The sequence below is a fragment of the Strix uralensis genome, chromosome Z (genome assembly GCF_047716275.1).
Source record: "Strix uralensis isolate ZFMK-TIS-50842 chromosome Z, bStrUra1, whole genome shotgun sequence".
Taxonomy (NCBI): Eukaryota; Metazoa; Chordata; class Aves; order Strigiformes; family Strigidae; genus Strix; species Strix uralensis.
Window position 1 is genome coordinate 50890591 of NC_134012.1, and position 15610 is coordinate 50906200.

The window sequence follows — 15610 nt, forward strand, 5'->3', positions numbered from 1 at the left end:
TAGTTTGCGTAGCTCCAGTCTTTTCAAATTAATTTTTTATAATGTAGCACATTCTCATGCCAGGGAAATCCACAAAAGTACCCTAAGTACCCTGAAGTTAGTTCTGTTTCTGAGAATGTGAACTCTTCAGACAACTCTGAGTGTTTACCTAATTTAATGTAGAAAGAATATTGATAATAGATCTGATTTTTTTAAAGAAAAAATAAATGTTCATGTGCACCTGTGTTTTCGGTAGTTCATCAGGACTAATGTGTAAATAAAGAATTGTATTTTTGTTATCATCAACACTTGTTTCATGATTTTTGCTAGATGTTTGTTTTTCTGTTAACGAAAGGGAATATATATGTGAGCTTCAAATTTATCTACCAGGAGGGTTAAATGTAGAATCAACAAGTTGCATTTTTTTCTCATTTATTCTATAGCTTGTTTCTTCTGTGTGTGTTTATGTACATATAAATACAAATTGCTTTAGATTGCAGCTTCTTACGGAAAGGTGATTTGTATCTTTGAGCCAGTTAGCCTCTTGAAGCAGAACAGCAGTCATCATAATGTAAGTAATTCATCACTCCTTAATTAATTTACTCAGTTATAAAGTCTGACTCATTTTCCTGGTTTGCTTTAAAGTTGAAGATTGCTTTGATATCTTCCTTTAATGCTAGAATAAAATTGAGACATAAGATGGTCCTTGGGAAGTGAAAATGGTAGGAGGAAGTCAAAGACATTATTTGAGATGTTTTTTAAAAAAGCAGGTTTTACTATAATGCTTCACGTTACTGATTCATCTAACTCTACAATTCAGAACTGAAATATGCCAGAACCCAAAAAGATGTGCACACCCCCATTCTCCAAAGATTATAGCCGTTATAAGAGGAATTCCTTTTTGAACTGTCCTGTGTAGCTTTCATGTCCTGATGTGTTTTACAATTCTTATTTTAACTTTGATTTATGAAACTGCATTCTCTTGGTCAAATCTGTAATAGTTTCAAAAAGTGTGGCTTTTTTTAGAGTATCTGACTGAATGCTTGTACTTCAGTGTTATAATGGTGAATAAGAGCAGTATTCTCTTGATAGCATTGCTTGATTTCAGTGACGGTGGTTTAGTGAATTAGTAGCCAGAATCTTAATTTCTAGCTAATAACTAGAGCAAGTTATTTAACTGTGCTTCTTACGTGGAGAAGATTACTCTTATAATTAGAAGCATTAGAATCTAATTAAAGTCAGTTTGATGATATGAGAGCTTTGACAGCAATTGCTCAAGGAGCTTTTGTCTCCCTCTTCAGGGGCTTGGTCTCTCCATTTGTATTAATAAATTGTTTATACAACCATAGAATGGATTCCCTTCTTTGTACTAACCAGCTCCGTCATGTGGTTCCTGGTGTACCTGTAAACCACTGGTGTTTTATATATTCGTTAAATAGCTGGTATTGAATATATATGTATATAAAGTAATTTATACCACTGGAAAGCAGTGGAATAAACTAATGGTAATAAAATAATGGTAAAATTCCTATGCTCATATGAACTATTTAGAAGTACTGCGCTCTTCTGATAATTGGAGCTGTTGAATCTGTCCTGAATATTTTTCTATACTGGTAAGCAGTACGCTTAACTTGAAACTTTGAAGTTAGTGTAGTAACTTTAAGCAATAGAGGAAGCACTCTCCACCCATAATTTGCTTTCAGATATTTATAATTGAAGAAATACTCTGTTACTTCATTATTGCAGTTAACCTCTGTGCAATAATTTCCAGCATATTTAGGTGGTTGTAAGATTGTCTCTGTCTTCCATTTACTGGAATGTTCAGGATTTAAAAAAAAAAACAACAAACCAAACCCAAAACCAGCAACTTCAGAAATGTCATTTAGATCCTTATGCAGGTGCTACTTACTGTTTTCTGCAAAACTCCTGAAAGATTTAGTTGTTTAATTTCATATCTACTGGTTTGATATTTTTGGAGTGGAGGATGATTACTTTAGAAATGTCTGTCTTTGTGAATTAGGAAAAAAACCTGTTGGCTCATAATATTATATCCAGTAATGATTTCAGTCTCTCTTATAATTCAAAGCATCACAAGTTTGCAACCTATTTTGAAAAGAGACCAAATAAATATTTTGTGAATTTAATCCTCAGCTTGTTCCAGTGAATGAAATGCAAAATTGGAAGATCGTTGACTGTCCTGCAGTGTATTGGAAAAAAAAAAGGAGGAAGTGTCATATATGTTATCTTGACCTTACTGAAATCCTTTAGTTCAACAATAGTACTGATATCAAGCACCAGGTGCATTTAGTGTATTTCATTTTTGATATACCTTTTCTTTTTTTTGAAAATAAAATCAGACTTCCTTTTAAAAAAATCTCAGATTCTGATGGCAATTTTATGTAATACTGAATTTTTTTCAATCTATATTTTTAAAATAAGAAGTTAGAAACTTCTGTTTATATGGTCAGATTAATGGAAAGCTATTTTGTTTGTCAGGATGAATCAATTTTTTATTAGATAAGCAGTAATTTATTTTAAACACATCCTTCATAGAAGCTGACAGTGCAGTGAATATGTGCTATTTCTATTATAAAAGGGGAAGGAAGGGAAAGGAAGCATTTTCATGCTCATGTTTGTGAATCTTGATTTCAGACATTACATTATCAGTGGCAGAAGAATGCTCAAATCTTACTGGAAGCCATGGCATGTAATCTAACATGGGATCCCACAGGTAAGAACAGAATGAAAGAAACACCTATCTATTTGATATTGTAACTGGTTTTTTATTTAAATTTTGCTGTTCTCTGGGGACAAGGAAAAGATTTTTTTTGTTTTGTTCGAGCATGATAGAGAACACCAAAGTGGAATGAAATCTACCTTTTGTCACTTGTTGTAGGAAAACCAAAATACAACATGCATTGTGTGGTCTTTACTTGATTATCCTAATCTCAGCAGCATCTAATGTTTAAAAACATGGTTTAAATCGTATTTATTATGAAAAAGGGATGTCTACAATAGCTCTAGGTGTTTCTTTTAGAGACTAACTACTTTGAAAATTTGATTAATTTTCCCAGTTTGAACTGTAGGTGGTCAAATCAAAATGTTTTAAAATACGTAAGAGTATCTTCTTGCAAGATCAACCCAATCTATATCCATGTAGAGGAATGTGTAAAAGGCAAACTACTATTATAGTAACTTTGCTATAGAAAAGGTGTTAAGATAATATCTGGCATGTTTTGTTCTGCAGTTTCAGCTTTGCATAATGTTTTTTTTCTCTCTCTATAGAAGTCTGTATTTTGCTAACCATTTTGTAGTTACATTGTTATAAATATTTGTCTTAGGCACTCGCCTTTTAACTGGTTCCAGTTGTCTTCAGCTTTGGTCCAATGTTCCTTTGGAAAACCCTTCTGACAATGACACTGAAAGAACAGATGTTGGGCTTGGAGAATGGAGGTGTATCTGGCAATGCAAGTAAGAAATACCTTTTTCCTTGCTAATTCATATGTTTTAGGTGAAATACTTAGTTTAGATCAGTGAAATGCTATTGTATACTGTTATTTGAATATTACTGATATGTGATAAACTTGGATCACATTTCCCTTGAATATGTGACATTTCTTTCTTCCCACAGTTGTAATTGATTTTAGGGTAGTTTATGTTCTTAGGCAGTTCTTCAGTTATATTGAACACTAGTAAAATACTGAGGAAAGGCTGCAGTTGAGACTGTCCCAGTAGACTTTATTCCTTGTACAAGAAGTGAGGTGAAAGCTGCATATTTGAAAATTATTGTGCTTGCAGGACTGAGTAAAGTAAACTTCCTTCTGTGTTCAGTATACTGCACCTTTCTTTCCTTTCACACGTCTGTCCCCTTTCATACACCTTTTACTTCTCTGTGTTTATTCTGAATATTTGGAAGCCATGCAAAGATGGATGCATTTTGTTTTACTGCATCTCTGAACGCTGCTCTTGTATTCAGGTTGATTTTAATCTTTGTGTATTAGTACCTTCAGAAGAGTTTTAGTTTAGTACTTCAGTTTATTAGACAATTTAAATCATGGTCCTTCCTGACGTGGGAAGACTTTTCCAATGCATCAAGTGCACTGTTCACTTGGGAGTAGTGTACCATATGGCAGTCTTCTTAAAGAAGTCTCCCGAAGTGGCTGGCTGGGGGGACCAACCTGAAATTATTCTTTATGAAGCCCTTAGCATTGGTTGGGTAGTTCCCTGGATGTACCTGAAGAAAATCCTTTTTTAATCCTTCAGTTGTTCCTTTGTCTTTATACTCTCTAACTTTTATCAAGAATGTATTTTAAATCCCGAGGTCATCCAAATGACAACTGAAAAATTTTCCTTTGAATATGATGAACTTTCTAAATAAAAGAAGTTGAAGACTTGCACAGTTTGAGACATCTTTGGACCCTTATTTCTCAGCCTAATAGGAGGAGTCAGCTTGTAGATAGAATGCCATGGGTATGGTTTTAGAATCTGGGGTTGTTGTAACAGTAGTCAAGATCGTACAGGTACTGCTTTTCCTTTGTTCCTTGAATAATATGTTTTGCATTTGTATCATAAATCTTACAGAAGTCTTCATATCTCTCCACCTGTTTCTCTCTTCTAAACTCCTTTGTGGATGAGAGAGAGCTGAGTGTTATGTACTTGAATGGGTATGTCCTGGAAACGACCAACAGAACTTGCTTTGTCGGTTCACTTGTTATGCCTGTAATGTCTTCTGGCATTTGTACTTTGGTTAGATTGAGAATAGGTTTTTCTTACAGAGACGTTTGCAAGATAGTGATGTTGCAGTACTACCCTTTGCCAGAATAATTGTTAATGTCTGAAGGAGGCATTTCCAAATGTCTTTGTATTGACCCTACTAGGAGAATGTTGCTTAAACCTAGGTGGAAATTGACTTTCCTTTCATGCACCACTTTTGTAATTGACTTGCTGTTGTTAACTGCATACACTAAATGCATCATGCCTTTGTTGACCTGACAGCTAACTTAATCCTTCCTGAAAGTCAGGCCTTAGAACTTGTTATACATGTCTAATAAATTCAAGATGAAAGTGGACGCTGTACTTGTGCTGCACTTGTATGTTCTTGTTGCCATTAATAAGCCTGTCACTTCACTTTGGCAGTAGCTTGGTGCTTTAAAACCTCTAAAAGCAGCTCATTTATTAGTGTTTCCAGTGAAAGTAAAACACAACAAAAACGAACACATACTTAGGTTTAGATTATTTTGGTGTGGCATCTTTTACTTGTGTGACTGTTAATGTTAAAACTACTTTCAGATACTTAACTACATAATTATTTTTACACCTTTTTGTTTTCTTGAGTTACAGCCATAGGAAATATGAGAAATACTTTTCAGATAAGTCGGAAGATAATATGAGGCAGCAGAAATCAATTTGAAATCCAAATGATTATGAAGTGGAAGTAGAGCATATCTGCATACAGTTTAGTCTGTAGGCAGCTGTTTTTCTCTTATGGTGTTTTGGAATATTGGATATTGTAGCGCACTCAGCTACAGCTTCTTGGTTTTCTGTGTTTCCTGTGTGACCACAGCCAGGTGTTGCACCAAATTTAATTAAGTCCAGAAAGACTAGGAGGTAAAGCTTAAGTTGTATCACACAATACAATGGATACTTGCACATAAGAATTAAATCACTTCCTTGAGTTCAAGGGGAAAAAACTGTTTAGAGTTCTGAAAAAGTTCTTACAACTTACTTTCTATTTTTAACTGTCTTTATTTCACAGAACTGCTTCTCAAGTTTCTTTAATGAAATTCTCACCAGATGGAGAGTTTTTTGCTACTGCTGGAAAGGTAAGCATTTTTTTTTTCCATTTTTGTACTAATTCAGATAAGCTGTTAAAGCAGATAAACCAAAACGCTCTTTTTTCTTGGAAAGCATTTTAATGAAAAATTTATTTTTTGTATTTTTGCATAGTATTTCCAGTAATCCCTCTATGCATCGTTACATTTTGGTAAATAAGAATTTGGGACAACGGTAGTTCAGGGGAGAACCCAACAAATATGCACTGCTTACTATTTTAAAATACCTATTTTTACTCAGTGCCAAATTATAAGACATCAGAAAGAGAAGAGTTTCACATAATGGGGAAGATCTGTGAATGAGCTCACTGCTGGATATCTTTTAGTGAGGAAATATATTCAGTATTTCACCATTGTCATGACACCATTAATCAAAAATATCTTTTCGGTATCTTTTTGTGTAAATGTATCTGTATGCCTATTTGTGTACATAGAAAAGAATTCACATTCCCTTCCACAGATATATTTGGACATAGTTAATGTCAGTGTTTGTGGCCAATCTTACAGATTAGGTCTGTGTGCTCAGCATTGAGTGGTTTATCAGCAAAAGCAATGAAACCCTGTGGCAAAATAAGCAAAAAAATTGAAGCAAAATGTCACAGATCTTTTCACTTCCTGAAGCAGTAACAAACTAATCTTTTATATTACAAAACTTGTTGTTCAGGTTGGTAAGAGAATAATATCCTAACAAGTCAAAGCAGAAGAAAATCAAGATAATATAGAGGATGCAGTGAAAAATTGTGACAAATCCATATGAGAATTTGTATTACTTGTTAAAGGATGTGAAATGAGTAGTTGTTTTCTGGAAGTAATATTGTCATCTTTATTTGAGGGGAGAGTGACATTGACATTGTTGAAGAAGTTCTGGTAATTCTCACCCTGTGAGAATTTATGGAATTATCAAAATAGATTGCGGGGGGGAAAAAAAATGTTTTCAGATCACTGTTTTTAAAAAAGAAATGGAAAACTGAAGAGTATAGGCAGTTTTAACATAGATTAAGAGATGCAAGTAGGCCTCAAGTTTGTGCTACCCACTAAAGAACGTAGCAGAGACTGCAGAATTATTAAAAAGTAAACAAAATGCTAGTACGTAAGGTTCGCTGCAACAATGCAATTGCTGAGATTAGTGAAAACATGGTATAAGTGTCACAGAATCCAGAGGAGTATTAACCTGACAGAATGAGTTTCAGATTTAAGAATTTCTGAAAGACAGTTGTACAGTTTGGTCTAGACTCTCTCAGAAGCATGAATGAAAAATTAGTATGTACACAGATTGGTTGGAGCAGTGTTTGATTTAGTAGTGGTATGTGGAACTTTGTTGTTCCTGTTTGGATTATAATGTCCCTTAATACATGCTTGAAGCACAAAGATTCAAGGATGGTTCAGTGTGCAAATAAGTCTTGCTTTTAAAAGATCGTTAGCACACGTATTTTTGTGATTCAGTTGTATGCATCAAGAACAAATGAGTAACACACACTTTGCTTAGTTACAGGTGTTTGCTTTTTCCTGAAAAGCTTGCCATTTCAGATCGTTATGCTTACTTAGAAGACGAACTTTTAAGGCATTTGCTATCTTTAAGGAAGAGCCAAAGATGTAACAAATCTGTAAAATAATCTAGATTCCTTTTTCTAGATAAACTATATTTCAGTTGGCTAGTTTGCAACACGTGAAGTGAAATACTAGACTTTCTCGATGATAAACTATACTCTGTATAATAGCAGTGCAACAAGTTCTCATGCTCCATTCCCGTTTTGCTTATTTGGGATGTCATATTGCTTGCTATATATTCTGTGATGTCTTTAGCCAGTTACTGGCTGAAAGGAGAGTTATTCCAGTCATGTTTATGATAACTATTACTTAAAAAATTGTTTGAGTACAGCTTTTATAAAAAAAAAAAAGTTTTGTCATTGTTGGCAATATGTACTGTATGTATTTCTCTATATTTTTTTGGTGGGTAGGAGTTAATGCTTATTTTAGAAGTCAAGTTTTAATGAATTCCAATGTTATCGTAAGATTGAATTGTGGAAAAATAAATTAATCTGCAAATAGCTTCTATAGGGGCAATATCCTTGCAGAGTTTTTGTCTGGAATGTCTTACGTCTTGTTGTCTTATCTTACATTATAAACTCATGTAAAGCACAATGACTAAATAAGTAGGAATACATAGGAAAAATTGCTAAGTAGGAAAATTAATAATGGTTTTTTTTACCATAAATGACTAAGTTAATTACCTGCCTGCAGAATCTTTAAAATTAATCTTTGTTTCTGTGTCGTCTTTCTTTCTTTAATTTTTTATGAGAGAAGATGTTGTTCAGCAAAACACAAGCCACTCCTCCCCCAATAGGGTCATGTTAAGCATACCAAAGATAATACAATAGTTCAGTACCATTCATATTTAATAGTTGATCAACAACTTGTGAATCTAGATCCAGATTAATTTATCTGGTCCTTAAAGGCATAAGGACAAGGACACTAGGAACATGTTTTTTTCAATTTCTGTATGTGCATATCTAAGAAAAGCAAGCTGAGCAGTACTGAGCTTGATTTTTGAGATGTCTTTGACCTTTGTTTGTATTCCTAACACTTAAATTTGTGTGTGTAGGTTTTGAGGGTGTTCTGTCAAAGTACAATTAGTTGTATTAACATTTGAATACCAGCTCAAGCCAGTACAGCTTGCATTTTTTGTGATTAAAAATGGACAGCTAATCAGAAGGAGAAAAATTAAATTCAAGTTAGCAATGACAAGAGAGATTAAAAAAAATCTCTGCTACCATGTTTTCTTCAAGATCAGGTTTTGAAGTTCTATTTACTGAACTGACTTGCTATCATCAGAAAAGTATTTTACTTACAAGAAAAACAAAAACCGAGGAGACATACCCAGAAGTACTTGAAGTTCATCATCTTCTTATGCCAGGGAGTCTTATTTACTCTCACTTTTTTCTTTCCCCAGGATGATTGTCTTGTGAAAGTGTGGTATAGTACAGACAGTTGGCGATCAGCCATAACGCCACCTGGTGCAAGTACAGAAAAACAAGCAAAAGAAGTTGATTATTCATTTGTTTATTTGGCTCATCCTCGATCAGTAAATGCGTTTTCATGGAGGAAGACCAGTAAATTCATGCCACGGTCAGTAGTTCTAATAACCTGAGGTTTGTAAATTGCTGAAAATACCCCAAACTGTACAGTCTTCCGAGCTGCACAGTCAGCAGCCACACAAGTTGTACATCTTGCTTCAATTAATAATTGAGTTTGCACACTTCATGTATTGTGTGTGTTTGTATAATTTTTCACACTCTTGAGAGGATGGTAAGCATCCTTTTACCTGGGAAGATAGAAGGGGAGTCCCACAGGCTGTGTTAGAGATTGGATTAAATATAAAACCAGCTCTTGCAAAATTGCCTCTCTTTGCATCTTTTTGATTGCACTGTCTTAAATGACCATTCAAGCATTTGATCCCAGCTTGTTCCTGTCTTCCTGTCTAAATGGAATCAGAGCAATTCAGAAGTCCTGTCACTTTGTCATCTTTTTCAAACATTCAGATTTTTTTGTGTCTTTTGATTTATTTATCTATGTATTACAAAACTAGACCTGTCAGAAACAATATCTGGAAATTGAATTGAATTAAAATAATAATATGAAATTGATATTTTGGGTTTGATTTTTTTTGGGGGGTGTGTTCTGATGATTCCTAAATGACCTGTTCCTAGTTTTCACCAGTAATTGCTATCTCAAACTGAAGTAGTTTTAGCAATTTTATGCCCTGCAACCTTCTTCTTGCCATGTTATTCCAAATAGTAATCATTTGAATTCTGCATACCTTTGTGTGTTTGAACAAGTTTATGCTTTCTTTTTTACCAACCTTTAAGTAGAAGACTCTTCACAAAGCCATTACAGTAGTCCTTAAATCAGTTTTGGAAATCCACCAACTTCATGATGCCTAAAGGAGTTTGCTGCTAGACAGTCCAGTCAGATGATCCATATAGCTTTCGAGTCTTAACTACAACTAAATTGTGAATTTATATGAACTGGAAAACTGATGATCTCCATAGTTTCTTTCAGTGTCTAGTTTAGGTTAATTGGGTTATTTGGATATATATGTAACACAAATTGCATTTGGAAAAATGGTAATTAAGAAAAGTTTGTTGTTATAAGTTGGCCGTTGTGTTCCTGGTGTTATCTTGGTTTCTCTGTTTTGGATATATAATTTTGTAAGTGCTATATAGCAGTAAGACCTGGGGAATTGAGTACAGGTATCCAGAATATGATTAGCTTTTTATGTGAAGGACTTTAAAAAGAAAACCATAAATTTTTCTATTCCAGTTGTGACTAATTCTGAAAACTGAAATCCATGATTTGGTCATGCACAATTGTGTAATGAAGTTTGAGGTAATTTTATGTTCAGATACTTGAATAGATATAAAAGCCTTTCATACAAAATTTGTTTTCCTAAGAATGTATTCCTGAGTTTTTCTTTCCTTTGTATCTTTAAGTTACTTGGTGCAATTCTGAAAATTGATAATGGAAAACTTGCTTTATTTTGATGCTGTGTGATAGCAAGCAGCTTCTTCACACCTTACATTTTCTTTCATTAGTGGTGCTGTCTGCAATGTACTCCTGACTTGCTGTAAGGATAATGTTTGTCGTCTCTGGGCAGAGACTTTGTTACCCAATGACAGTCTGTTGTACGGTGGAGGATACCAGAATTGGAGCGAAGCAGTGAACTTCACAAATAGCTTCAAGAGAAACGCTTCAAGTAAGGAAAAAGTGCAAAATGCTTTAGAGGTAAGAAAAATTGAACAGTGAGAATAAACACATGTACACACACACATAATTTTAGACAGGATTGTAATGAGTAACTTGAACATGTATCATAAGCTGAAATGTTTATAACATAGATGCACATAAAATGGTATAAAAGAGTGAATTTACATTAAATGTTCCTTAGGAAGGCTAAGCCGACAACTGTCCTACTGAGCTTTCACATTAGAAGACACACTGTTCTTACATTACTATTACTGTTTTGCCCTGGTGACAGAAGCAGGGTGCTTTGCAGTATCTTAGTCAAAGGGCTAGCGTGATGGTTTGAGCCAGAGGGCAACTGAGCACCATGCAACTGCTCACTTCTTCCCCCTCAGGAATGGGAAGGAGAAAATAAAACAAAAGGCTTTGGGATCAAGACAAGAACAGGGAGAGATGACTCACTTATTGTGGTCACAGGCAAAGACAGACTCACTAGGGGAAGAAAAAGAACATCAATTTAATTCAAACACCACCAACACTACTTAACAGAGTAGAACAGTGAGAAGTATAACCACATTTTAAAAGCACATTCCCCCCACCCCTCCCTTCTTCCCAGGCTCAGCTTTGTTCCGCATTTCTCTACCTCCTCCCTGCCAGCAGTGTGGGGGCAGGGAATGGGAGCTGCAGTCAGTTCATCACCTGTTGTTTTCTGCCACTCTTTCCTCCTCAGGGGGAAACTCCTCACACTCTTCCCCTGCTCCAGTGTGGTGTCCCTCTCACAGGAGGCAGTCCTCCACAAACTTTCTCTTACGCAAGTCCCTCCAGTGGGCTGCAGGTCTTCACAAACGGTTCCAGTGTGGGTCCTTCCTGTGTGTTGCAGTTCTCCCAGTGATGAACTACACCAGCGCGGCCTTCCCTTAGAGTCCCGGCCTTCTTCGGGCACAGCCACCTACTCTGGCGTGGGGTCCTCCACAAGCTGCAGGTGGGCATCTGCTCCACCAGTGACCTCCATGGGCTGCAGGGAGACAGCCTGCTCTCTCACCACGGGCTGCAGGGCAGTCTCTGCTCTGGTGTGCCTCTTCCCCCACCTCCTCCTTTCTTCCACTGATCTTGGTCTTTGCAGAGGTGTCTCCTTCACAACTCTTCCTTACAACTCCAACTCCTCCTTCCAGGTTCCCCTTCTTAAATACATTACCGCAGAGGTGCAGCCACTATGGCTAATGGGCTTGGCCTTGGCGCAGAGGTGGATCCAACTTGGATCCAGGGCAGCTTCGAGAAGCTTCTCACAGGGGCCGTCACTGTGGCCCCCTCCCCACTACTAAAACCTGTGGCACACTCACAAACCCAACACATCTAGGAACAGTATGGAGCACGTACTGTATATAGGTTGCGTGCAACCCATTAATGGTATTGCCTTAAAATGTATGGTTTTTACCTCTGAAGTTGTGGGATGTTCCCTGGCTTTTGCAACTGGAAAAACAGTGATAACATGGAGGGAAGAAAGATAGCCTGTGTTGCTTTACTGCTGTAGTCCTGAAGTAGAGCAGACTGCACGTAAGCTGTATCTCTAAGGCAAATGACCGTTATTGGATAGAGTTTTCTAACTGATGGGAAGCAGGGGGAAGGTGAAGCATTAGTGGTCTACAAAACTATGTAGAGAGTATGTGGGCATTGTGCTTTTATCTTAATGGAGTGATTTATTTAGCATGGTCATGGTGCTTTTTTAGCACATGGGACATAGATTAAAAATAAGGTTGAAAGACACAACACAGTAAAGAAAAAATATTCGAAGTGGGGAGGGGAAATGAAGTTGGAGACAGTTCTGTGTTGAAAATAAGAGGCAACATTAGAGATCAGAAATAACAATTATGTAAAAATTGAGAAAAAACTTATTTTACATGAGCATGCTGTGGTAAGATGCAAAGGATAGCAAGTGAAAAGGAATGCCAAGAGTGTGACACCATCCTTAATACAAATTGTGTACCTTCTTGTACCTTTTGGTCCCTGTATAGATAACAATAGCACAATGGGCTTGAACTGTGCCGTATGTGGAGTGAGACTTTTTAATACTGGCATACTCAGTCTTAAAAATGGAATACTATTTTTCCTTGGAAACATATTTGCATAAAGGGAGGAAGACCTTAAAACTCATTGGGCCCTTATGATGGGAGTGGAAGTACTGATCTAGTCAGATGCAAAGTACTGATCCAGTTTTTCAGTCTCTGAATTGAAACTCAGATTTGCTGCTTTGTTCAGAATCTTGAATAAGCATGGTGTATGTTTATGAAACAATAGTATTTTTTGTTTAAGTATAAAAAGTGTATGAACATTGTCTGCACACTGGAATATGAAGCAGTTACTGTGTCAAGGTACTGTATAGGCCGTCATAAATGAATCTGAAGACACTGATATCTCTACTGCAGGCACAACCTGAACAGTGTAACTTTTGAAAGAAATGCCATGGACACTTTAAAGTAACTTTTAAACTGAAAAATTTCATTCACTAGTATCTAGAAAACCACTTACAGATGAAATCGGCTTTTTATTTTTGAAACGAATTAAAATGACAACCTTATTCTTTGTGCAGTTAAACCTGAAGCACTTTCGACGAGCAAGGAGAAGGACAGGTGCTGTTGTAGCACATACTGGTTATGCTCCACATCAGCAAGATCCCCATGAAGTTCATAAGAACATTCCTCCTCATGCAAATGCACTTTGTCACTTCCATATTGCTGCCAGTATCAACCCAGCCACAGGTAAGAAGTGTGGTGAAGCCTTGCTACAGGGTGAGCTACAATTTTAGATCTGTGTTGTCTGTGTAAGCTTAACTGTCACAGATGTATTTGTTCAGTATTTACATGATCATGCAAAATTACTAGCATGTTGGTTTCATTTAATGCATGAAAGAACCTTCTCCTACAGTAATGAAACGGTTTGAATAAATTTCCTCTACAGTAATCCTGTCCTTCTTTTTTAGTCATCTTTTAACTGAGATTCACAGTGGTCTGAGGTTCAGAAGGCTGAATATTTGTAATTGGAGTTACAAATTTACTGGGAATTGTGTATGATATTGGGAGCACACTGATAAATCAAAACTTTCCAAGCCTCTTAAAATCAGTTCGTGACAGTAAGTGTCTGAAGTAGCCACACATTCCTGTACTTCTGTCTCTGAACCAAGCAAAACATGCCTTCATCTTGTGTTCCATAAACTTTAATATTGCCTTGCACTCTAAGCAATAAGTTGATAGGCATTAAGGAAAATCCCCTGTAGTTGCTAAATATTTCTGTCTTCATAATTGTTTGTGTATGCTGGAAATGAAGTGCATGTGTGGTCATTGAAAAACTGAATAAAAATGCAATATTGAATGGCTGTTCATTAAGGTTTTACTGCTGTGTTGTGATTTCCTGTATCTAGACTTAATGAACAAACATATTATGTAATCCTTTTCTTAAACTAATTAATCTCTGTCTTATAAATAGTATTTTCAAATTAGTTTTTTGTTCCTACTGACCCTTGTTTGAAAGGCCAGTTTTGACCTAAAGGCATTCCTGATTAGTTCATATTTGTGGGGGTACAGTCTTTGGTATGATTGTAAAGAACTGTAGGTTTCCATTACTATTGCTTGGGCTAAGCAAGCTCTAAGTGCTCTCTCCTGTAAGATTAGAGTTAGTCTTCACCTTTTTTAGTATTGGTACATGTTTCTTTTAACAGATATGACAAGAATCACATCCAGCCTACCAAAGGGAAACTTCTTGCAGTTCTGTGCTGTACCATCAATGCTATCCTATTTCTACAGGAAACATCTCCAGTCATTACATATGTTACTACCCAATGCCATAAAGGAAAATTTCACCTTGGAGATTTGTAGTTCTCCTTTATGCTTTTGTGCATCTTCAAAATGCATAAGGAGCTAGCTAGTATTTTCATGTGGCTAGCACATATCTTTCACTGTCTTTTCTATCTACTCTTGATCCACTTCTTTCTTTCTTCATTTACATGTAGTAACTAAGTGAACTTTTAACTTTGCTTCAATAGTCTTTGCAATATAAATGTGCCCAACAGCAAACTCACAGAATAGGAATAAAAATAATTTTGGAAAAGAATGGTAAAAGATTTTCCAGGGTGTCTAACACTTTGGCCTTTTTAATCTTGTATAACTTCTATGTTATCTGTATTAATATTATCTATCTTGATACTGTCTTTTGGATCACTTGGTCTTTAACTCAGTAGATTGGAGGTTAACGGGTTGTTCTTCAATGCAGAACCTCTGTTCAAAGTAACTTTCATGTCTTAAATCTTAATTTGATGAAATATCTGCTCTCCCTCGCAGTCAAGTCCTTAAGTGCATCAGTCTAACCAGATTCTCTAAGTAGTCCTTTTAGTTTGCTCTTTTGAAATGAAATTTAATCTGAAAACCTAATTGTATTTTGATTAATTTAATTTAAACCAAATTGGTTTATGATCTCTCACTTGAAAATTTGCCGTTATTACAACATTCAGAGTACTTAATAAAAACTAAGGCCAAAGTAACTTTATCTCTCATTCACTTCACTTCTTGAAGAAGAATGCTGTCATATATAAGAATAAATATTTTCCTAATTTTTATTGTATTTGTGTTCTCATTTTCTTACAGCAACAAATCCTTGAGACCTCTTTTATACTAGAGTGTTACTTAAACTGGTATTCAGCCTGTGTGGTGTTCAGTGAAAGGAATAAACAGTGGTTGGTAGGACAAAATTATCTCTAAGCAAATCCAGAAAAAGTTATTGAATCTAAAGTCATCAGTTTTCTGTAAAGAGTGAATGTGATTTATGAAGCAAATAAAAATTCACTAAGGATTTTGTCCAGAGCTGAACATCAGTTAGAAGTTGGTAGGTTTGAGGTAGGAGAATGGGAAAAAAAGTGATTTCTTCAGTGATCTTTTGATATATACTCAAAGTACGTAGATTTATAATCTAATCTGAAAGTCATCTTTCTAGTTCACCTTCTTACTCACGTTTACCGTAGCTTCATCTTCCAAAGAGAGGTTAATAGAATTCTTCCCTACAAGTTCTGTTTT

At 35.7% G+C, this 15610-nt stretch overlaps 1 protein-coding gene across 7 annotated transcripts in view; it reads left to right on the forward strand.

The window, feature by feature from the left end:
• DMXL1 (Dmx like 1) overlaps nucleotides 1–15610 on the forward strand; it is a 92261-nt gene that overhangs the window by 22206 nt on the left and 54445 nt on the right. For 5 of the 7 annotated variants that reach the window (XM_074856560.1, XM_074856552.1, XM_074856557.1 and 2 more), the window contains exons 3-9: nucleotides 473–550; nucleotides 2632–2710; nucleotides 3321–3450; nucleotides 5735–5801; nucleotides 8761–8936; nucleotides 10403–10592; nucleotides 13138–13306. In XM_074856560.1, the coding sequence (XP_074712661.1) occupies nucleotides 473–550; nucleotides 2632–2710; nucleotides 3321–3450; nucleotides 5735–5801; nucleotides 8761–8936; nucleotides 10403–10592; nucleotides 13138–13306 (889 nt within the window). The remainder of the gene's footprint in view (nucleotides 1–472; nucleotides 551–2631; nucleotides 2711–3320; nucleotides 3451–5734; nucleotides 5802–8760; nucleotides 8937–10402; nucleotides 10593–13137; nucleotides 13307–15610) is intronic. The other 2 variants (XM_074856558.1, XM_074856555.1) reach the window with 2 other exon arrangements.